General features: G+C 42.9%; 1 protein-coding gene across 1 annotated transcript in view; it reads left to right on the plus strand.

Moving 5' to 3' along the window:
* RELN (reelin) overlaps positions 1-24,947 on the plus strand; it is a 655,909-nt gene that overhangs the window by 567,315 nt on the left and 63,647 nt on the right. Inside the window, exons 45-51 of the mRNA XM_066591974.1 lie at positions 844-1,093; positions 12,798-12,966; positions 15,068-15,208; positions 15,659-15,836; positions 16,849-17,042; positions 21,149-21,405; positions 23,952-24,106. Of these exons, the coding sequence (XP_066448071.1) occupies positions 844-1,093; positions 12,798-12,966; positions 15,068-15,208; positions 15,659-15,836; positions 16,849-17,042; positions 21,149-21,405; positions 23,952-24,106 (1,344 nt within the window). The remainder of the gene's footprint in view (positions 1-843; positions 1,094-12,797; positions 12,967-15,067; positions 15,209-15,658; positions 15,837-16,848; positions 17,043-21,148; positions 21,406-23,951; positions 24,107-24,947) is intronic.

Raw genomic sequence — 24,947 nt, forward strand, 5'->3', positions numbered from 1 at the left:
TGTGCGGTCCACTGCCGATTCCAGCCTCCTGATTGGCTGGAATCGGCACGTGACGGGGCGGAGCTACACGGAGCTACACGGAGCCCCATAGAAGACTGCAGAAGACCCGGACTGCGCAAGCGCGGCTAATTTGGCCATCGGAGGGCGAAAATTAGTCGGCACCATGGAGACGAGGACGCCAGCAACGGAACAGGTAAGTATAAAACTTTTTATAACTTCTGCATGGCTCATAATTAATGCACAATGTACATTACAAAGTGCATTATTATGGCCATGCAGAAGTGTACAGACCCACTTGCTGCCTCGGGACAACCCCTTTAAGTTCGTTTTCACAGATGAGAATTGCAACATGCAATGATGGGCACCTGTGAACATGGGACTGCATATGTGTCTATCTGCTCTCCAATGTATTTTGCGCTGGTTTTTACTTGAGCAACATAAGCTCACCTGTGTAAATAAGCCCTTAGGGCTTATTCAAATGAGCATATCTGATTTTGGTCCATGAAAAACAGACTAATTTTAATCTGTGCTGCATCAGATTTCCATATCATATCTATAAATCTCAGATGGAAATACCCCTTTAATATTGCTGTTATAAGACAAGATTGGGAAATTTTATTCCAAGCAATGATCTCTTTGCTTGCAAGTAATATAATTTGATGCCAAATGTAAAAATAGATGTTATTCAGGTTTTCAGAAGACTTGAATGTAACCCATTTTGAGTATCCCATAGTCATATTAACTCATCAAGGCACCTGCACAATTATGACACCAGAAAAAAAACATTCAAAAGAAAAAAAGAAAGTTTACAAGATATGTTTTTTGTTTTTTTTATGCTTCTAGATTCTTATTGGTGGGAATATATCTGGAAACACTGTGTTAGAAGATGATTTCTCCAATTTGGACAACAAGAAATGGCTACTCCATCCTGGAGGCACAAAAATGTCAGTTTGTGGATCTAGTGGTGATGCACTTGTGTTTATCGAGAAAGCCAGCACTCGCTATGTGGTAACAACTGACATTGTGGTAAATGAAGACTCTTTCATGCAGTTGGAATTTGCAGCTTCCTGCTCTGTTACAGACTCTTGCTATGGTAAGGAGCCAAGAATAAGCCATCACAGATGCTATACTAAGTTCATATTTCTGCAGTAATCTGAGAAAAATGCATACAGATTGCCAATGTTTGCTATTACCAATTAAGAAATTATTCACTGGAAAGGGATCAAAACTATACAATAATACCTGAAAAGTGGTTATATTTACTTATACAGAAGTACAAGGGCAGGTACAAAAACGAGTTCACCGCAGCATGCATAAGGTATAACGCTAAATGGGGAAGGTAACACAGGTGCAAAATACTAAACAACCACTCTCACATATTTTGAGGGGTCGGACTGCTTATATTGTACATGCACACAGATAAGGATTCTGTAGGGTGCCAGTCACACAGGTACGTGCAGTGTACCGAGCAGGCTTACAGCCTATTAGTAAGGCCCATACTATTAGACCAGGCAGGCTGCCCCATACTATTGAATAGAGATGAGCGAACTTACTCGGCCACGCCCCTTTGTCGCCCGAGTGCCGCGATTTTCGAGTACTTCCGTACTCGGGCGAAAAGATTCGGGGGGCGCCGTTGGTGAGTGCGGGGTTGCAGCGGGAAGTGGGGGGGAGAGAGAGAGGGCTCCCCCCTGTTCCCCGCTGCTACCCCCCGCTCCGCCACGCCTCCTCCCGCCCCCCCCGGCGCCCACCGAATCTTTTCACCCAAGTACGGAAGTACTCGAAAATCGCGGTGCTCGATCGAGTAATTACTCGAAACGAGTATATTCGCTCATCTCTACTATTGAAGTGTAACAAAAAACTGACATCCTTCTGATGACTGACATGCTTCTGCAAAAAAAAGTACAACCCCAATTCCAAAAAAATAAAATGTAAAAAAATGTTAGGAAAAAAGAATACAATGATTTGTAAATCTCATATAACTATATTTTATTCACAATAAAACACATTTATTGTATTTCATTTAAAAATATGAACTCATTTAGAAATTGACAGCAGCTACACATCTCAAAAAAGTTGAGACAAGGTTAACGAAATGCTGGAAAAGTGGTACTAATGAAAAATAGCTGCAGAGTCAATTTTCTGCTTAGTCACATGACTGTATAAAAATACCATGCTAGAGAGGAAGAGTCCCTCAGGATGGTCAGAGGTTCACCAATTTGTGAAAAACTGCATCAAGAAATTGAGTAGCAATTAAAAAAAACATTCCTCATTGTAAAATTGTGAAGACTTTGAATATGCCACCATATACAGTACATAATATCATCATAATAATCAGAGAATCTGGAGAAATTCATGGGTACAAGGGACAAGGCCGACAGTCAATATTGGATGCTTGAGATCTATGGGCTCTCAGGCGTCGCTGTATTAAAAATAGGCATAATTTTGTAATATAAATCACTACCTGGGCTGAGGAATACTCCCGTAAATCATTCTCTGTGAACACAGTTCGCTGTGCAATCCACAAATGCAAGTTAAAGCTGTATCATAGAAAGAAGAAGCCATATATCAACACAATCCAGAAACGCTGGTGTTTTCTCTAAATCAAAACTCAGTTAAAATGGACTGAGGCAAAATGGAAACCTGTTCTGTGGTCAGATAAATCAAAATTCGAAATTCTTTTTGGAAACCAAGGACGCCGTGTCCTGTGGACTCAGGAGGAGCAGGGACGATACAGCTTGTTATCAGCGCACAGTTTAAAAGCCTACATCTCTGATGGTATGGGATTACATTAGTGCCTATGGCATGGGCAGCTTACACATCTTGAAAGACACTATCAATACTGGGCAGTATGTAGAGGTTATAAAACATCATGTGCTCCCATCCAGACAACGTCCCTTTCAGAGAAAGCCTTGCATATTTCAGCAAGATAATGCTAAGCCACATACTGCATCCATCACAACAGCATAGCTTCACATAGGAGAAGTCCGGGTGCTGAACCGGCCGCCTGCAGTGCAGACCTTTCACCAATAGGAAACATTTGGTACATTATGAAACAAAGAAAAGGGCAAAGACAACTCAGGACTGTGAAGCAGCTAGAATCCTACATCAGACAAGAATAAGGCAACATTCCTCTCCAAAAAGTCAAGCAACCGGTCTCCTCACTTCCCAGAAATTTACAGATTGTGGTAAAAAAGAGGGGATGCTACACAATGATAGACATGGCCCTGTCTCAACTTTTCTGAGATGTGTTGCTGCCAGCAATTTCTAAATTAGTTAATTTTTAAAAAATGAAATGGAGAAATATCTCACTTTCAACGTCTGATGTATTCTATGCTCTATTGTGAATAAAATATGGTTATGTGAGATTTCCAAATCATGGCATTCTACTATTATTTACTTTGTACATTCAATGAATGGCTGAGTGCTGCCTGTGATTGGCTGAGCACTGCGCCCAATCAGAGGCAGCTCTCAGCTGCCATTCAATGAATTGCTGAGCGCTGCCTCCGATTGGACACAGCGCACAGCCAATCAGACCCAGCGCTTTCTGGAGGCAGGGATTTTTAAATCCCAGACCAAGAGAAGATGCTTCAGAAGAGTCCCGGTGGGCCAGGGAGAAGACGCGCTGGAGCTGGACTGCACTGGAGAGGTGATGTATATATGTTTTTTTTAAGCAGCTTGGGTATATTTTCAGGGAAGGGCTTATATTTCAAGCCCTTCTCTGAAAATCACTGCGGGTGTTGCCTGCATCCCATTACTTTCAATGGGGTGGCAGCAGTGCTGGCCCCATTGAAATCAATAAGAGAAAATTGTGATCCTCTGCCACAGCTGTGACAGCTGTGGAAAGGGATTTTTTCATCCCTGCTGCAGTCCCCTCATCACTGAACACTTTGACAGTGCTGTCACAGTGTTCAGTGATGAGAGGATTCCCCAGAGGGATTCTTTACGTACAGCATGGACCTTGCCGGGGCATGCATGTCCTATCTTTTGCAGGCGCAAAGATTTTGCACCTGTAAAAACTGACATGTGAACACTACATAGGAAACCAATGGTTCTAATCGACACGCTTTTTTTTTCCGCACATAGGCGTGCACAAAAAACCGCTCATCTGACTTCGGCCTGATAGTGTGGGCAGCTCGCCTAACTAATAGGCTGTATGCCTGCATGATGAACTACACGTACCTGTGTGACAGGCACCCTATACAAGCCATATCTGTGTGCAAGTACTACCTCTTTTTATAATATTGTTTTAAAGGTTTCCTTTTTTAGAGAACTACCATAAACTTTCCATCTTGTTCATCAGATATCCAAACTTTATATTTTCTTAAACTATAATTATTCCACTATATAATGCAGGTTTTGTAATTCAAACAACATGATATACTGAAAAGTTACACAAGTTCTTCAGTATCAACCTATGTTATGTAATGTCAATCTACCTAACCCCCCTTTCCTGGGGACTATCATAATAGTCCAACTATTGTTTGTGAATTGGTTAGGAGTGTTGTCCCACCACCTAAAATTGCTTCAGAACCATTTTGTTCTTCCTGCTGGTTTTTGGAGTAAATATTAATTAAACAAACTACCTTAAAAATAGCGTCAGAAAATGAGGAAAAAAATAGCCTTAAACTTTTTACAAACAGACCTGTTTATTGCAGACCCGTTTTCACCATAACTTTCCTTCTAATATCAACAAGCTATGTTTTGTTTTTTTTTTTTAATTCTTTATTTTTGCAGATATTAGTTCCATAACAACTGAATTACAACTTTCAAGTTCAGTCTTACTCGCGTTTCCAGTTAACCTTGATATTAGATAACTGGTAAATTAGAGAACTTTTCTAATACTCATAAAAATATGTAAACATGAAAACATGTCACTAAGGTGCCTTATAATAAATCAGAACTTGCCCCACTTCGCGGCTCCGTCTGTGGTCCTTTCCATTGTGCACCGTGTGGGGCTTTGAACCTATATTCACTGTATGATATATTCAATAACAACTATCAGAACAAACAGGACACATGAGGGCTATACAACAGTAGTTATAGGTGGGTATGTTTCTGATTCAGGGAGACAGGAAAGCGCAGTTGGGTAAGAGAGAGTGGGTTAGCTAGTTAAGTAACAGGCGATATTCTTCTGAATCCTGGAAAACTATCCAGTGGTACCATGTTCTGCGGAAACTTTCTTGTGTGCCCTTAAGTGACGCAGAAAGGTCCTCCATCTCCTTAATCCAGTTAACTGTATTTAGCCATAATGCCAGTGATGGTGGTTCTGTCTGCCTCCAGCGCCTGGCAATGCAAGACCTCGCCGCCGCCACCAGGAACAGACCACCGATTTTTTGTATGTAGCCAGCGGTATTTCAGTGTGGTGTAGGAGGAAGAGAGCTGGAGATTTTGGCAGGGGGAAGTGAGTAAATTTGGATGAGATCCGCCATACTTCTGTCCAGAAGCCCGCCAGCACCGGACAGTCCCAAAAGACGTGTAACATGGTTCCATGTCCCTCTCCACATCTCCAGCACGTGGAGGAGACTGATGGGAATAACCTGTGTAGTTGGGAGGGCACCCTGTACCACCTGGAGAGGATCTTATATCCCGATTCTTGTATTCTACTAGATATGGATGAGGAGTGTGTGATTGTAAAGATCTTGTCTCTATCTTCCGTGGTAAAATTGATTCCCAGTTCCTCTTCCCACTTCTCCATGTATTTTGGGGGAGCGGCTTCCGGTTGTGAGGTGAGAATATTGTATATTCTGGATAAGGTGTGTCTAGCGGGACCCTCTTCGGTACATATGGATTCGAATTTTGTTTTTGGTCGAGAGAATGCTTTAGGTTGGGGTAATGACTGTAGGAAATGTCTTAGCTGTAGTGTCTGCCATAATGGGAGCGGGGCTGGAACAGTAGGTCCCCTCAACGTGTACACCGAGAGCCACAGGTCATTCTGTATGAAATGTTCAGCTCTATATCTACCCTCTGTGAGCCATGTATGAAATACTCCCTTCTCCCCTCCCAACTGGAAATTCGTGTTACCCAAGATCGGGAACAGTGGGGTTGGGCTGGGGGATATGTCTGCCCTCTCTAATACTTTGGAGGCTACTGTTAACGTTGGTCCGATAGTGGGGTGGTGTTTCAACGCCTCCCGGGTTAGGACCGCTAGACCACGGGAGAGCCACCAGCGGCACTGGAGAAACGGCTTGCTCGATAGCTATCCACTGCTTAAGTGCGGAGTGTCGGGCCCAATCTATTATTTGCACAAGGTGGGCCGCTTGATGGTATCCTGCAAAGTCCGACAGCCCCAGCCCGCCCTCCTTTTTTGGTCTGGCCAGCGTGCTACGTGCAATCCGGGATGCCCTTCCTGCCCAGATGAATGTGGAGATAAGTGAGAGTAGATGTTGGAAAAATCCCTTTGGGACATGTATGGGAAGGGCTTGTAATAGATATAGTACTCTGGGGAGAACGTTCATTTTAACGATTGCCCCTCTGCCGAACCAGGAGAATGTACCTTTGGTCCATGAATTAAAATCCTTTCTGATCCGGCTTAGAAGCGCTGGGAAATTGGCCGTGTATAGGTCCTCATTGTTCGGTGTTAAGTTAGTCCCCAAATATTGGATATGGTCCCTTGCCCAAGTGAATGAAAAGAAATCCTTGAGCTCCTCTATTTGGGGTTGTGTGAGCGAGACATTGAGCGCTGCTGATTTATGGTAGTTGATTTTAAAATTAGACAGTGTGGAATATTGTTTGATCTCGGTCATTAAGTTTGGCAGTGTTACTCGTGGGTCTGAAATGAAGAATAATAGATCATCTGCATAGGCAGCTATCTTGTGTTCTGTGTCTCCCGCGGTGATCCCATGAATGTTTGGGTTAGCGCGGATTTTTGTCAGTAATGGCTCTAAACACAAGATGAATATCAAAGGTGATAGGGGGCAGCCCTGTCTCGTCCCGTTCGAGATGGGGAATGATGTTGAGAGCTGGCCATTTACTCGTACTGCTGCTGTTGGGTGGGAGTATAGGCTTGTGACCCACTGTAACATGTTAGGTCCTATTCCCATGTGTGTCATCGTTGCAAACAGGAAATCCCACTCCACTCTGTCAAAAGCCTTGTCCGCGTCTGTGGACAGTAGGCATACCGGCAGAGGGAGTTTACGCGCTATGTGTATTAAGTTGATGGCTTTAGTTGTGTTGTCCCTCGCCTCTCTCATTGGGACAAATCCGACCTGGTCCTTATGAATTATATTTTGTAGGTAGGGGGAGATCCTGTTTGCAAGGATTTTGGCAAACAATTTCAGGTTCGCGTTTAACAAGGAGATTGGGCGGTAGCTTTGGCACTGAGAGGGGTCCTTACCCTCCTTAGGGATGACCGAAATATGTGCTGTCAGCGTGTCTCTAGGTATTTTGTTCCCGGTGATTATTGAGTTAAGGGCTTGGATGAAGTGGGGGGATAGAGTTTCCTTGTATTTCCTATAATATGTTAGAGTAAGCCCGTCTGGACCTGGGGCTTTCCCCGGCTTAGAATCTACGAGCGCTTCTGCCAGTTCCGTTGGGGAGATGGGCGCCTCCATCTTGTCTATTGCCTCCTGAGGGAATTTGCATAGATTTGTCTGTTGCAGGTATTGCCTGATTACGGCTCTCTTTTGCTCTCTAGCCTGACCGGATTGTGGTGGAGATAAGTTGTACAGGGAGTGGTAATATTCCCGGAACGCTTCGGATATTTGTTGAGGTAAGACCTTCATGCGGCCATTAGGTGCGGTGATATGTGGGACATATGTTCGAGCTCTTGCGGTATGCAGAGCTCGTGCTAGTGCGCGGCTGGGCTTGTCTCCAAATTCATAATAGTGGCGCTTACATTTCATTAGGCTTACTTTGGCCCGACCCAGGCAGCAAGAGCGAACCTTTTCCCTAAGTTGGGTTAACTCTGCCCCCCTAGTGCTGTCGTGGGTAGATTTATGGGAGGACTCTAGCACCTGGATCTGGTCCAGGAGCTTCTTGAGGTGTGCGGATCGTTCTTTCTTAATTCGGGAGCCTATGCTAACGCAGAGTCCCCGTATCACGCATTTGTGGGCCTCCCATATCGTTAGTGGGTCCACATCCGGAGTGGTGTTATGGGTAAAATATTCTTTTATTGTTTTGTGGATCTCTTCTGAGATTTCTGGGTCGTGGAGGAGCGATTCATTGAGCCGCCATTGCCATGTTCTGTTGTGTAGAGAGGGTAATTTCAGTGTTATCGTGATAATGGCGTGGTCCGAAATGGTAATATTGTCTATTGTAGCCGATACTAGGGACGCTAGTGTGGAATGCTGGAGGAGGAAATAATCAATTCTGGAATATGTGTTATGCGGGTGGGAGAAGAATGTGAAGTCTTTCGTGTCGGGGTGCAATACTCTCCAGGCATCTACAAGTTGGTGTTTATGGAGTGTTCTTTTGATCCTGCGATGTATAGGTGTAGAGATACTGTCTGACCCTTTCGATGTATCTATCCGTGGGTCTAGGGGGACATTGAAGTCTCCACCTAGCACCAGGGTGCCCTCTTTGAATTCGTCCAGGTCCTCCAGGGTCCTTTCGAGAAAAGACACCTGGTCGGAGTTGGGGGAATAAATTGCGGCAAATGTTACTGTTGTGCTGGCGAGTTTACCTTTAAGGAACAGGTATCTGCCTCCCGGATCGTACCGCGTCTCCTCGTGTTCCCATGGTATGGAGTTGGACAGAAGGATTGAGACCCCCTTGGACTTGGACTCAGCATTCGTACTGTGGTACGCATTTGGGAATCTAGCATCCGCGAATCTTGGGCAGGCGTTCGTGCGGAAATGGGTTTCCAGGATAAAGGCCACTTGTGCTCTCTTCTTCCACAGTAGATGGAGGATGGAGGACTGTTTCTCTGGAACGTTTAGACCTTGTGCGTTAAGAGACACTATTAACAAGTTATTAACATCTGTTGACATGGTTGCCCGAGTACCTTAGGGTTGTCTAAGGAAGGGGGGGATAAGAATATTGAATATAAGGGGGATAGTCAAGATAGGGATCGAGGAAGGGGGGATAGTTGGGGAACACAAGACACACTAGGGAAAACAAGACAACAAAGAAATTAACCTCTAACCCGCCTAGTGGTTAGCAACTGTAATTCAATCAGGGAGCCAGTCAACCCAACACTTAAGGGCAAAACAGGGCCCCTGATACCCTACTGGGGGAAACGTGGAGGACCACCGAGTCCGCAAGGCCGCCCTCGGGCTTCAAAGTCTTTCAACTTGATATATCAGAGAGTCAGTCCTTAATAGTTTCTTCTTGTGGTTGTTTCTTTCCTTTGCAATCTTGCCTAGGAGCTCCTAGCCGCTACAGATGAAAACGCTAGTTGTCCGAGAAACTGTGAGTGAATTTAATACCGTATAGTCCGCCAGCCGTGAGACTGCTTCAATCTAAGGGCACTTTCTGAAAGAATTTTAACTTTGAAAACTAACAAGAACGTGGTTGTCAGATCTCTGGTTCGATGTTCAGGTTACGCAAGGTTGTTTCCATGCTTGTGTCATTGGTGTCTTCCTCGCTGGGGATCTTTGACTCAGAGTTGTGACGGGGCAGGGTCCCAGGGTTCTGTCCAGTCCGGTATCGGGACTGCCGGGGCCTGCAGGAACTCAAATGCACCTTCCAGGTCTGCTGGGGATCTGACTATAAAGATGCGTCCCCGCTTTCGGAGGAATAGATGAAAGGGGTGACCCCATTTATATGTAGCATCTGCTCTGCGTGCTGCCTTGAGCAGGGGACGGATCATTCTTCGGCTGTTGAGGGTCAGTCTGGAGACATCAGGCAGTATTGTAATCTCCGCTCCGTGGAATTTGACTGGACCTCTTTCCCAGGCTAGACGTTGGATCTCCTCTTTTTGCCTATAGAAGTGCACCCGGCAGATTACGTCCCTAGGCAGGTTAGCGTTACGTGTTCTACCTCCCAGCGTTCTGTGAACCCTGTCCAGTTCTATTGCTCTGTCCTCGGGACGCTGCAGCAGTTTGTTGAAGATGGCGGTTACACATTCATGTAGCGCATCCGGGGGTATGTCTTCTGGGAGGCCTCTTAGTTTTAGGTTGTTACGGCGACCTCTGTTCTCGATGTCATCAAGATGAAAGGTCAGGTCTCTAATCTGTTTCTGCTGCTTTTCTATTATAGTAGAGAGCTGTTGGAAGTCTGTAGACGAGACCTCAGGGTTTTCTTCTAGGGCTGTAACCCATTCTGTGAGGGCCTGCACTGAGTGACTGACTGTGGCGATAGCTTTATCGTGTTTCTCTTCAATACGCCGCAGTTGTATCTCTAGGTCTGTCTTGGTAGGTAATGCGCGGATCATGACCCATAAGGCTTGTAGCGTTTGAGAATCATCAGAGGGTGGCGATATTGGGTCATCTGGGGCCCCTCTTGTAGGTAGTTGTGGGGGGTTAGGGCCGAATGCGTTGCTGTAGGCTCCTGTATTAACCCCTTCCGAACAGTGGAATCGGGTGTGGGGGGACATGGAACTCTCCTGCACTTCTATGGTGTTATCTGCATTTTCCATTCTGGGTTGGGTAGGGACTGTCTCTTGACCGTGTGCACTTGTCTTTGCTGTGACCTGGTGCCCTTGTCTGCTCGCCTCCTGGGGCCCTCCTTTCTTTGTGTTCATCGTGGGTATTAAGCCCTCCGGCGTCTGAGTGAGGGCAGCCTCAATACCCCCTGTGTGATTCTTCCTGGCGGTGCTGTGCCCCTGCCTGGCAACCACAACTTCCCCCATTCCCCCTGGGTGCTTTGGTGAGTTGGTGGGGTATTTCTGTGTTGTCCCCTGCTCTTTAGCCCCTTTCCCCTTACTGACCGTGTCTGCAGTCTCCTCTGGTGAGTGGGTTAAGCTATGTTTTTTTTTTCTTACAATGTTTACAGCTTATTGCTGTGTGTCATTTTTTGTTCAATGTGATGAATGTTGCAAATTTAATAGGATTTCACAGTTCAACAGGGCAATGTTAACTAGTGGCTATTTTTGTGACTTTGTCATGACATTAAGGCAACATTTAAAACTATTTTCATTTTAAGGGCATATTTAGATGTCCATATTTTGGCTGGGTTTTCACGCCCCGGACGATATAAGCTGTCCCTCTCTGCAGGGGGAGGAGGCAGGACAGGACAGGACAGGAGCAGTGTACTGAGCTCCCGCCCCCTCTGCCCCTCACCACTTTTTGCAATGGGAGGGGGAGGGGTGGAACTTAACTCCACCGCCATCCCACCCTTCCCATTGCAAACAATGGCGAGGGGCGGAGAGGGGACAGGAGCTCAGTGAACTATAAAAAAAATATAGCTTGAGAAAGGCATAATATATTTGCCGAAATGCGTAGCTAATAAAGAAATTGCACACGTACTTGAGGCCTCTTGTGAGCTTTAATTCTTATCTCTGTGGCTAGGCATAGAGCGCGGGCACTATTTTTTTTTTTTTTTATATGCTGGTTAAACTTTATTGTGTAGCACATCCACTATGATACATACAATTCTAGCTTTCTGAAGACCCCTGCCAAATTCTGAACGCCTTCTGATTTACTTCTTATCCGAATTATCCCTTTTGTCTGTGCTGGAACACCCAGATTCATATGCTAGATAACTATTACCTATACATAGAATGGCCACCCAGGTCTGGCAATGGGGGAAACAGATAATTGGGTATAAAGGAGCCCCTCTCAAGAATCCACTTTGGGGAAATAGATCTTTCCACAACTGTTAAATCTCCCAGACACACAAATTTGTGTTGGTTGTGGACTCCCCTTTACAGAACACTTATACATAAATGGGGTATTTGTCTGTTTTGAACAATTGCAACAAACGCATTAGATTGTAGCAGGCACTGGGTTGGAGCTGCAGGTGTGGTAGCTGCAGGTCTAAAGAGTAGTCAAGGAAAAGTCAGGGGTGTGCAACAGTAGGTCTCAGTTTGCTGTACAATGGAGGAAGTGGATAGCTAGTCAGTAGGAAAGCCAGACGTCGGTATCCGATGGTCTCAAGTCACAGTACAAAGGAGGAGGCGGGTAGTATTGTCAGGAGAAAAGCCAGAGGTCGGTATCAGAAGGTCTCAGTTTGGTTTGCAGAGGAGCAGACAAGAGTAGAGCTTGACTAAGGCTGTGGAGCAAAATAATCACACACTGGATAGTTGCCTAATCAAGAGCAGGGCAAAGCCAAAAAAGAGAAATGGGTCATGGATACAGAAACCAGGCTAAGGTCCACAAGGGAGCTGTCCAAGGCTGGATGGCTCAGCGAAGAGAGCTGCTGACTGAAGTGCAGCATGTCCCAGGTTCAATCCCTGACTCAGATTCCCAGATCTGGTTCTTATAGATTTTTGCAGCTTTGACATGGGCTTCATACTTAATTTCTGAAGCCACACCAGTCCATCTATACATACCCACCAATAGGTTTTCTGCACACACGGAGGCCTAATTTCTACTTTGTATACCCATTTTATTCAATCTAAACTGGCTTATGTTTTGTATCAGCAGACAGTGTGTTGTTGTCCCCCAATGTACTACACGGTTGCCATTTTAATTATATAATATAATTGGCCATTTAAGGAGACCATTGTGCTTCCCCCAATGATCTCAGTCAACCTCATTGGTAAGACAAGCATACTGCTGATGCTGCCACAACTTAACTACCTGACTTGGCTATAAATGATGGATGCATAACTCTAGCTTCTGTTTTTCATTATCACCCTACCTACTACGGAAACATAGTGAACAGTGTTTTTTATCACTGTCATTACAGGTAGGTGTTAATTGTAGCTGGATGACATACTCAGTTAAAGAAGTAATAATTTGCATTTTTATTCATAGCCATTGAAATGGAATATTCAGTGGATCTGGGACTCACATGGAATCCTGTACTTAAAGACTGTCTTCCAACCAATGCGGAATGTAATAAGTATCAACTGCAAAGAGTATTAGTTTCTGACACGTTCAATAAATGGACCAGGTTTACAGTGGCTCTCCCTGAATATACCAGGTACAGAAAAAATAATACATTAGTTTAGTGAACAGAAACATTCAATTTATTGTTTATAATATGCTGTTAAAATATAGTCTTCTTTAGGCCGCCTGCACACAGGCGTATTTGCATTGCGGAATCCGGAGCAGGCATCCGCATCTGGATTCCACAGCCAATAATGCCCATAGACATGCTATAGAAAATCGCTTTTCCATGTCCACAAGTGGAAATCAATTGCGATTTTCCGCTCATGGAGGGAAAGACGCAGCATGTTCCATTACAATGCGGATGGCTTCCATTGAAGTCAATGGAATCCGTGTCATCTCCTAGCGATGGCTTGGTATATTCTGTACTGCGCATGTGCGCCGGCCGGCACATCCGCATACAGATAAGAAGAAATCCGGAAGGTATGCAGGGGTCACCGGCCATGTGCATTCGGCCTTATTCTACCTTTCTACTTGACTTGAATTCTCTTGGTTAATTTTGTTCATTGAGTTTGTTAGAAAGCTTTTCAATAACATAAATTTAATTGGAACATTTATTTATTAGTGATTTTACCTTTTGAAATGTGTTGTAGCTATTCATTCCTTATAGCCTGGTAAATGTCTTCTTTGTGCTCTTAGTTGGAAACTGACTCATTTGATCTTCTGAGCCAAATACCTGTATAAATATGCATGTTCTAATGAGGGTGTGAATTTCTCATGTAATGACAGGAGCATTTTTCACTGTGGTACAGGCTCCTCATTTGTTCCTTTCAACTGTTAATTTGGATTCTCTCCCAAAGGAGTCACAATAATATTTACATTAACCTAAGGCTTAATGTTCAAGCTGGTGCTCAGTACATGTAAACTAATACAATAAACTCATACATAGATTAGCCTGCTTTCACATTGCACTGTTTGGATCTAACTCTGGTTCCATCCTCCATGCAGAAAACTACATGGGAACTGAAATCAGGACGGAACCATTAGTGAGAATATCTAAAGGCTGGTTTACATGGGCCGATCGCTCAAAGATCGCTCAGATGGCAGTTTGAGTGACAGCTTTGAGCGATCATTTTGCATAAACTTTTAAGTAGCTACTCAGCTACTTAAGAGGAATTAAGTGTGCAAATGAAGCCTTAGCTGAATGCAGTTAGTAGTCTGAGGGCTCTTATCTACATTCAGATCCTTTGTTCTCCAGGGGGAAACAATGCTATCAGCACTCCACCGTGGAGAACTGCTGATAAGGCTGAACAACGATTTTTTGGTTGGACTGAATTTAACGATCAGCTAGCAGTGCATGAAAAGTGCACGATGGACGCGCGTTTAGACGCAACGATTATCGCTAAAACGATCGCCTTTTAGCGTTTTTGTTTTTTTTAAGCGATCATCGCCTCGTGTAAATGGGTCTTAAGACAGGACCCTTTTGGTCTCTGTCTCAAATAGTTTCTGTGCCTATCAGTCATTTACAATGGACAAATATAATCTGACTGTTAAGACCCATTTACACGAGCAGATAATCGCTCAAACATCGCTCAAACGACAGTTTGAGCAACAGCTTTGAGCGATTATTTTGCATAAAAAATAATTGGTATTTAAGTAGCTACTGAGCTACTTAAATACCAATTATGTATGCAAATGAAGCCTTCACTGAATGCAGTTAATAGCCCGAGGCTGTTATGTGCGCTCAGATCTTTTGTTCTCCACAGGGAAACAATGCTATCAGCACTCCCCTCTGGGGAACGACTGATAAAAGTGAGTGATGATTTTTGGGTGAGCTTGATTTTAACGATCACCTAAAAGTGCCGGAAATGCCGGTGCCCCGCGTCCATTTACATGCGCCGATTATCGCTAAAATGATCTGCGAATAGCTAATCTTTAGCGATCATCATCCAGTGTAAATGGGCCTTTAGTTAACTTGAACTGAATGAGAGCTGTGTAAAAACTACACAAAATAATATACATATACATATATAATATTTTTTAGTTCACTTTCTGTAAGGGGTGTGTGGGTGCAAAACATATGTCTTGGGGCTTGTGTCTATAGTAGTATAGGGTGGGTCAGAATCTAAACCCCGTACCACATAAAAAGGTTGTGTGTATACTTGATAAAGGTGAATGTTTTCTGTTTTTTCCAGATCTCAGGCTACAAGGTTTCGTTGGAATCAACCATCACCTTTTGATAAGCAGCAAACTTGGGCTATTGATAACATCTACATTGGAGATGGTTGTTTAGATATGTGCAGTGGGCATGGACGCTGTGTGCAAGGCAACTGTGTGTAAGTATCACATGGCCATTGTCACAAGTTACCCAATTGTCCCCTTTTCTAAGACCTAGGCATTAGATGAAAAATGACAGAACTCTTCATGAGAGAGTATCTTAAATATCTTAAACACAAGGTTGGTAAAGGGATACTTGAAATGGATTACTTTGCCTATCTTAACACTAAGAATATGTATTCAACAAGATACTGTAGTTGTGTTAAGTATTATGCATGGTTTAAAAGAAAAAAAAAACATCAATATTTCTGTAGTAGGATACACTTTCTTTTGTCTTCTAGCTGCACTCATCTGCAGTACCACTATGCAATATTGTAGCGACACATTTCTTTCCCGTAAATGTTTTTCTGAATGTTTTGGCTTTCAATAATGTGTATACAATTCTGTTTGTGAAATATTAAGATACACCATATGCATACTATAGACTTAGTGTTGCTTTTGCTTTACAGGTGTGATGACTACTGGGGTGGGATTTACTGTGATGAGCCACAGGTGTCTTTACCATCTCAAATGAAAGACACATTTAATCGAGCTCCAGCAAGCCAGAACTGGCTAACAGTAAGTGGCGGCAAACTCAGTAGTGTCTGTGGTGCAGTGGCATCAGGAATGGCTCTTCACTTCAGTGGGGTGAGTGTGAATTTTGTCAAATTTAGTTTATCCCATGTACAAATGTAGCAAACATTAACTTGATATTCAACATGTACTATAACTGCAATGTACTATAATGCTGTAAGTCGAATTATCATGATGCACCCGCCATTATAACAGGGTATTCCGGGACCTTTACTATTGTTGACCTATCCCTGCCAATCAGCTTATTGTCTGGCCTGCTGTCAGAGCTCCTGCACACTGGGGATTGTGATTTCCCGGCTTTTTTAAAACACAAATGTAAATAGGACTTTCTAATCTTAAAAACGCACCGCACAAAAATCGCAAGTTTGTGCTTTGCATTTTTTGTACAATGCGTTTTTAACATTAGAAAGTCCTATTGACATTCGCATTTAAAAAACGCAGCGGTATTAAGATCGCCAGTGTGCAGAAGCCCTCAGTGCAGTAGACCGAACATGGTCACTGGTCATTGGGCCCAAAAGTGTAATAGTCAGCTTTACTCTCATTGAACTCAATTGGAGCAATGACTCCTATTACACTTCCGGCTCCTCATTGCAGTGAAAGATGGAAGTGTAATAGGAGGCATCGCTCACACTGATTTCAAAGGGATTGAAGCCAATTATTACCCTTCTAGCCCTGACCACTGTTGATGATGTCTGACTCCACTGCATTGACTGGGCTGGGCAATCAGCGGTATCCCAAATGGTAGACCCCTGCTGATCAACCATGGAAGACCTAAATTGAGGATAGGTCATCAATAGCAAAAGAATTGGAATACCCCTTTAAGGATTGCTACATCTGTATTGTTCGTCTTTGTTGGAGATCTTACTACAATAGCTCTAGTTAAACATTGGAATATTTCTATAATACTTTGGTCCAACAAAGAAAAGGACATTTCTTTCAAAAAAGTTTGAAATGCTATAGACATGCGATAACACAAATCATTGTTCTCAATCTAGGTAACTTCTTGTACAAGTGGTCCACCTATATCTCACCAATGGTGTGTGTAATGAACATGTTTTTTTCACAGAGTTGCAGTCGCCTCTTAGTCACTGTGGATCTGAATCTCACTAGCGCTGAATTCATTCAGTTTTATTTCATGTATGGCTGTCTGATAACGCCTCACAACCGTAATCAAGGTGTGTTGCTGGAGTATTCTGTAAATGGAGGCATCACCTGGAACCTATTAATGGAGATCTTTTATGATCAATACAGCAAACCAGGGTATGTATGCAAAATCTGGGACCCATTTCTGCTTTTCCTACATTGTACTACATCTTTAGGTCACTGTCCTAGTATCCAGATTTCAAATTTTCAAAGTATACCCATCGTATTGCAGAACAGTTCCACATTTCCAGAGTGGATTTTAAACTGTGCAGCTGATTCAGGCAGTAAAAGCTGCCACATCTGGCCTCTACCTTATATTTTATATTCTAGCAAATAACTGTATTCAGACTGACTGGTAATATTGTTAATATTAAACATAGTTAGTAAGCCTGAAGAATTGTAAATCCTATTATGAAGAACAATAATGCAAACTTTAAAAACCACAACAAACGGCAAATTCAACCATAAATCTTATATCACCCCCTGGCAGTGCGAGGTTTGGCTTGTGGAGATGAGCTTATTTACGTAATATTATATCACAGCTCCCCCTACTGTTACATTGTAAAACAACACTCAATCTGTTACTACTTTCATAATTCTTTAAAAATGTATTAGGGGAATAGCATAAAAAAATCGACTAACACATTTTTATTATAGGATTAACCTTCCCCCATTTAGAGCAACTTCAATTAGATCAATTTTGAGGGTTTCGTGGCATTTAAAATTATTCACAAGCTGTATTCTGTCAATAGGGCAGCAGACACAGACTGTCATGAAACAGCCGGTGTCTACTGACAAGTAACAGGTGAAATCTATGCAGAAAATTACGGTATATCAGCCAGCTCAGTGGAGAGTGTGAACAGCAGTGATATATGGTCTGTCAGTTTATTCTGTGGAACCTGAGAGTGGCCACATCCATCTGCATCACTACATCTTCGAGACATCTGAAGGGTGCATATAAGTACTCTTTTATATTTAATTGTGGGACAGTAGACATTTCATATTACTTGCAGTACCCAGTGTCTGGAATACCTATTGCATCCAAGTGTCTGGTGAAAACACTACAAATGTTATTTAAAGAAGTTGTCTAAGATTTTAAAAAAAAGTTCCCAATGGCAGAGAATGATAAGTAAGCCTATACTGAGCTCTCTCGCAACAGTCTTATATATTACAGTTTAGGCAACTAGAATCTATACAAGAAGTGCTGGATTTAAATTCTACATTCTGCACTAGAAATAAAGATTGTTATTCACTTCAGTCAAGACTTTTGATACTTCACAGATTTCAGGAACTTGTAGAACCGGACTTGATTGCATTAAAAATTCATACGTTGTATCAGACACTATCGAACTCTCATGGATCGAACATTACTCTGCGGAAGAAACTTGAAATCTAAGAGCTAAAACATAATATAGACTTGACTATCCATTTGGCTGATAAAGAAGGGGTTTTGGTAGTCATTAATACGGGTCTGTATAAGATAAGAAAATATATTTAAATAGCTATCCGATCCCACTAAGGATTATTAAGCCCAGTTAAAAGCTTTGTTGAATGAGGGTTTAGCCATGAGAGTTTTGACTTTGTTGATTCTTTATATGTAGAGGATCCTGTAATCCTTATATATCACTCATTAACTAAAATCCATAAGGCCGATTAAAAAAAGGCATGTATGAGGCTGGTGTTATACAGGCGTAAATGTAAGAGCACGTGTATGAGCACAGCATTTTTGCAGAATGAACAATGATTTTTTGTGTGCACAGTGGCATATTTCACAGTAGTTTTTCCCTGCACAAGGTATGAGCATTTGTGTTGCAAAAAAATATGCACTGATTGAAGGTACTGTCGTATCTTGTCACCACCAGAAGCTAGGCATGTGACAGGTGTTAGCAGGAGTGAACTCCCCTGTCATGCCCCTAGATGCCGATTGGGACACAAGATGCAGCAGTAATGCATAGGGGAGCGATGCGCAGCACACTGTATCCCCCGACACAGTGGCAGCACTGCGAGGCGGACAGGGACAGTGAGCGGCTGCCAGTCACCAGTGTTGCTTGGAGTCCCAGTCTGCCGCTCAGCCCACGAACTACCTCATATCACCGCTGCACGATCTGTTTCTGTTTAGCCGCGCCGCTGCCCTCGCTCTCTGTCTCACCATGGGAGCCGCAGTATCTCCGACCATGGGCTCCCCCACTCTGCTGTCAGAGTAGAGAAGTTAGGGGCGTCACAAGGGGTGTCTACTGCAGCTAAGGCTTCCTGTGGTGACAAAGTACAATAGTACCCTGATTGAAATGGCTAATTAGTGTAATAAGTTCCAGAGGTGTTCTTTTTCATGTAATTACGCAGTGTTTCACACATGTTCTAGCATTTTTTGAGCATTTGGTATCCCCACTGACTTGTATGGGGACCTTTCATGTGCAAATGCACAAGAAAGAAAAAAAAATTTTTTTGGCGAGATCGAAATGTGTAGGAAAAATACATGCATCTGAATGAACAGATTAAAATTGTGGGTCATATTTTCTGTGTACTACGCACACAAATTTTGTGTGCGTAAATATGTACACACATACGCCCATGTGACACTGCCCTAAGGCTGCTTTAAAACAAGTGTATTTTAGCCCTGTATTTTGTCTGTTTTGTGGACCGTAATATGGAGCTAATTTAAATTTATTCACATGACTGTATTTTTCACGGCTGTTTTTTTAAAATGCAGCATGACCTATTTTTTTCCATATTTGCCTCTGTATTGCTATTCTTTTCTATTATGTAAATATGGATCAGTATTTGCCCAGTAGAAAATAAAATATACAGAGGCAAATTACAGATCGATTAGTTATGAAATACTCATGACATATGGTTGTGTTGTAATCTGTAACATGTCCATAATACGAATCTGTACTATGGACATATGATAATACGCTCATCTGAAACTGGGTTAAACGTTTATAGCATTTTTTGTTGCATGTTATTTTTTACAATAATTTTATTTTTAAAAATGCAAAAATTTGTGATATTTTAACTGGCGCATGCTTTTTTTAGAGGTGTTTCTGGAATGACTTTTTCTTATTCACACATTTTTTACATGCGTCTTTTTAATGGTATAATTTTACCCATAGAGAAGCCTGCTGTAAATGCAGAAAATGCGACTGACCTGAAAAAAAAGCATTGCATGTGAGAAAAATCACCATTAAAAATGCACTGTTATAATTCCCAGAAAAATACAAATTAATTTGTTATTTTTTTCCAAAAAAAGTACTGTGTGAAACCAATAGTGAAAAAAAAAGCTTTGGTTGAAGTTCTGAAATGCACTGCAAACATTTTTTTTGCCATTTTCCATCCATTCTGCTGCATTTTGTGTTGCTTTTTAAAACATAGTATGTTCAATTTGTGGCGTTTATTCTGGCATTTTCCCACAGACTTCTTTCACTTTTTAGCACATAGCACTTATTGAGCGCTATGTACCCGGGAAAGGAAAAGGCAGAAGCAGTTAAAAACCTCTTCTCCCTTCTCCTCCGGGTTCTCAGCTGTGACTAACAGCTGAGAACCCGACCTGCTCCTGTTTGATTGCAGGAGCAGCGGCTTTAATCCCATGCTATATTTTTGCTATCGGCGGGGATTAAGGCCCAGGACCAAGCGCTGTATATTTACCACACTTGGTGCTTAAGGGGTTAAATGCCTTGAAGCTTTATACAGTTTTATGCAGTTTTCTCGTACACTGCACAAATAAATTGGGGAGATCTTGCTGTACTATTACTATCTCTCAAATGCAGAGAAACAGCAGCAACATGAGAAGCATTATACAGCAGTACTGAACAGTGTTTATGTGAATCTAGAAGCTGTGAGACAGTAAAACACTTACTATTAGTGCTTCTTTTTTGTTTGACTCCTGATCCCTTCTGCCCTTTTTATAGACATAGAATTTAAACTCTAAATGAGCTGTTAGTACATCTGGTTTCCCAAGATAGGTTTAGCAGTGAGTTCAGAGTTGTTCAGTTTAGGAGAGTGAGTGAGGAGGAAATAAGCCTAATAATTATAATTATAATTGGTGAAAGAAGCAATTCTTTTTTAATAAAGATATTACAAAATGTCTTGTATTCATATGTACTTTTGATTCATATGACATTTGTTGATAACTCAGTGACCGTTTAAATACTATAGCTTCTAAAAAATAAATTAAAAAATGACACAACTGTAAACTTATTTAATAATAATGTTTTTTTTACTTGCAGCTTTGTAAATATCCTCCTACCTACCAGTGCTAAGATGGTTGGCACTCGATTCCGATGGTGGCAGCCTAAGCATGATGGTTTAGACCAAAATGATTGGGCAATTGACAATGTTTTGATATCTGGTTCTGTAGATCAGACTACAGTGATGCTAGACACATTCAGTAGTGCTCCACTTCCACAACATGAGCGCACACCAGCTGATGCTGGCCCCATTGGGAGGATAGCCTTTGAGTTTTATAGTGAAGAAAAAACTGCAGGTAATTTGATTAACGATATAATGATATTATGTGTTATATTTTTTGGTAACATACTGGCTTATAACAATTGCAATAGATTAATCTATAAAACTACATTTTTCATTTTTAGAAGTGAAGAGAATATAATATACCTGGAACAGTGTTTGTATTTACAAAATAAATATAGCAATTAAGTACATATAAGGACTCTTTCATATGGTCTTGGTTTTAGCACAGAATAGGCGCATCAAAAACTTGAGACTAAAGTAAAAATCGCGTGAAGGGGCAATTTTTCCTGTGCAGAAAACCTGACCTTAAGGCCGCCTGCAGACGGCCGGGTCGGATCCAGCTGCGAGAATTCTCGCAGCGGGACCCGACCCGAGCGTCTGCAGAGAGCAGTGCAGGCACTCACCTCTCCCGCGGCCCCGACTCTTTCATGTGCCGGCTCATGCGCAGAGCGGGGCCGGCGGCCGGTGAGTGACGTTTCTGTGCGGGGCTCTGCGGACGTCTGCATAGGATTGCGTTTGTTAACGCAATCCTATGGCAGCTTCCAGGGGCGGAAATTCCGCTCGTGTGCAAGCGCCCTAATACATGTGAAAATCGCACATTCCCTGGAGCAATGTGTTGCTTAAAAAAGCACAGCTGCTCTGGGAGGAGAGAGAGATGAAGCCTCGTGGGGCTTCAGGATTTCCCCATAGCAGGGAGAGAGAAAGTGGGGCTATGTGGATCTCAGAGGGATATCCCCATAGCAGGGAGAGATAGAGCAGGGCTACAGGGAATCCCCAAGGGATATCTCCAAAGCGCAGAGAGAGGGGCAGGGCTAGAAAGAGAAGGTGAGGCTAGAGGGCTTCTCCCAAGGATATCCCCATAGCAAGTAGAGAAGGGCCGGAGCTAGAAGGCAGATCCCTCTAACCCAGTCCCCACTCTCAGTGAAGCCCTCTAACCCCGCCTCCTCTCTCTTCACCGCTATGGGGAAATCACTTGGGGAACTTGCTACTGGGGAGAGAGGTGGAGGGGGTCGCCCGCTGCTGGGGAATTGCCCAGCAGCGGGACATTTAAAACTTGCTGCCCAGAAGCATATTTTAAATATCCAGCTGTAAACTCCTGTTTGTTCTTGGGAACCCTGGGGAGATGAACAGAACCCTCAGGGCTTCTCCTCATCCCTGCGCGATTAACAGGAGTTTACAATGGGACATTTGCTTCTGGGTTTAGTGGCGCCGCTGCTGTTTGGAATTCTCTCGGTCGGCAGAAATCCTTCTAATGACACAACTAAACTCCTGCTCTCATAGAAGTCTATGGAGACTCCTGCACATCAAGCACCAAAGATGGGTCAGGTCCTATCTTTTCACACAGCACAGACCTTCGATGCGTGTATTGTAGTCACGCATGTCCTATCTTTTTAAGATGCGATTTCTTTGCATGTCTAAAACTTCTTCATCTATTGGTTCCAATAGACACGATTTTTTGACGCGCCTATTCTGCGTAAAAACAATACCTGTGTGAAAGAGCCCACACAATTGTATAGGGCTCACACTGCATATGAATGCAGAGAAATAGAGCATGCTGCGATTTATTTCTGTTGCGTATTGATATGCAGTGTCCACACGCCATTGTACATGGATCAATGAAAGCCCATTGACTTTCATTGACTCCATACACCGCGTATCACACATCCGTGCAACACACGTGTGATATGGGGTGAAAACAAGATCGTGTACATAACCCCTTATTCTTAAAAGCATTTTTTCCCTTGCAGTGATGCTGCGAGGATATAAATCGCAGCCTGTTCTCTCTTTTGGCATTCCCTTGGAACGCCTTGCTCATTGTTGACCTTAAAACACATCGCATGGCACTCATATGCCGTGCAAAGTTTTGTATTCAAATCAACAAGAAACACTCATCTGACACGTGTGGATCATGTGCCTGAGGATCGCTATTTCACAGAAGGGATGATGGGCGTTTTTCAATGAAAAAATGCACGTTGGCAAGTGCGATATTGCGCATGTCCATTTGAACGTAGCCTAACTGTGAGCAAGCCTGGCTGGGCTGTTAGCGAAGCTTCTGCTGTATCTGACGTGATACCTTATTCTCATGCACCATAAGATACACGTGTAGCAGAACAAGGCCCCTTAGTGACCACCGTAAATAGGCAGATTTTCAGTTACAAAGTGGTAAAAACATCCCATTTAAACCATTTTGCAAAGCATAGTCCATTCTGCGTGTTATTGTAGAGAGCGATGACAGCCATTGTAAAAAGAAAAGCCAGATAATTTACAATCCATTACATGTGCTTTAGCATCATTTACACGCTCAGTAGTCAAACACCTGGTTGCTCTCAACGCATTGGCAGGTTTCAAACAAGCAGCTTTTATATGAACTGTCTTGTAATGAACCCATTTTCAGTTGGTAATAGTTCTAAGTACTTGTTAAGCATCATATACACAGTCGGGTAAAAGTAGATACTCATGCCTTTATTTTGTTAATGTGTCAGACAATCATCCTTCTCTAGTGTGTAAAATGACTACCCTGCTGTATCACATAAGGAATCCATGCTTGTGTTATTTCAGTGAATGAGCACTGGCTTTTCCATGATGATTGTAGTATTGAGAGATTCTGTGACTCACCTGATGGTGTAATGATCTGTGGAAGTCATGATGGCAGAGAGGTGTACACAGTAACCCATGATCTGACACCTGCAGAAAACTGGATCATGCAGTTTAAGGTAAATGTAGTGATCATTTCTTCTATCACCTGTTTGCTTGTTGTATTTCATTATGTTTTGCTGTAGTACAGCAGTACATATTTGCTGATGGTCCCATTTTTTTCAGTTGGGCTCTTTTTATATTATGTTTAGAGAAACTTGTGCTGGTTTCATCCTGGTTTCCAGATTTTATATAGCAATGTAACTGGTTCTCATGCTTTAACACACTTCCTTCATATAGCATTGCCAGGAGTGCCCCACACCTTTCTGCTACCTGAGGTGAACAGTGAAATAGCCTCCCGCAACACAAAAAAAAGTTAAAGTGACCCCCATAATGGCCCCAGTAGTAATAGTGATCCCTCAGTGGCCCCAGTAGTAATAGTGACCCACTTAGCGCACCTATGGCAGGGCAGCAACCAACACTATCAAGCATTTAACGTACTCCATCTGTAGCTCCTGTCTGGTGGCTGCTGCTACTGTAATCACACTGTGACCCATGATCTCTCCACCCGGCATCTGCACTGCATACAGGATGGCATCTGCCAGCAGGAACGCAGACATTGGGGTGAGAGGTCAGGGCTCACAGTCTGATTACAGCAGCGGCCACCATACTGGATTTACAGACGAAGTGAGTTAAATACAGTATTGATGGTGTCATATTGCTGCCCAGCTGGCTGGAGGCTGACAATTGTTTTTTACTGGCCATTAATATAGTATTTAAAAATAAATACTGGCATCAGCCACTAGATTTAATTACCTGCTGGGTCGGTGACTTACTGGCCGGTTGGCAATCTTAGTGCCGCCCCTCTGAGGTCCTGCAGACAGGCTAAGGTTACCTTATGGTAGGGGTGTCCCTGAGTAT

The sequence above is a fragment of the Eleutherodactylus coqui genome, chromosome 2, assembly GCF_035609145.1.
Source record: "Eleutherodactylus coqui strain aEleCoq1 chromosome 2, aEleCoq1.hap1, whole genome shotgun sequence".
Lineage (NCBI taxonomy): Eukaryota > Metazoa > Chordata > Amphibia > Anura > Eleutherodactylidae > Eleutherodactylus > Eleutherodactylus coqui.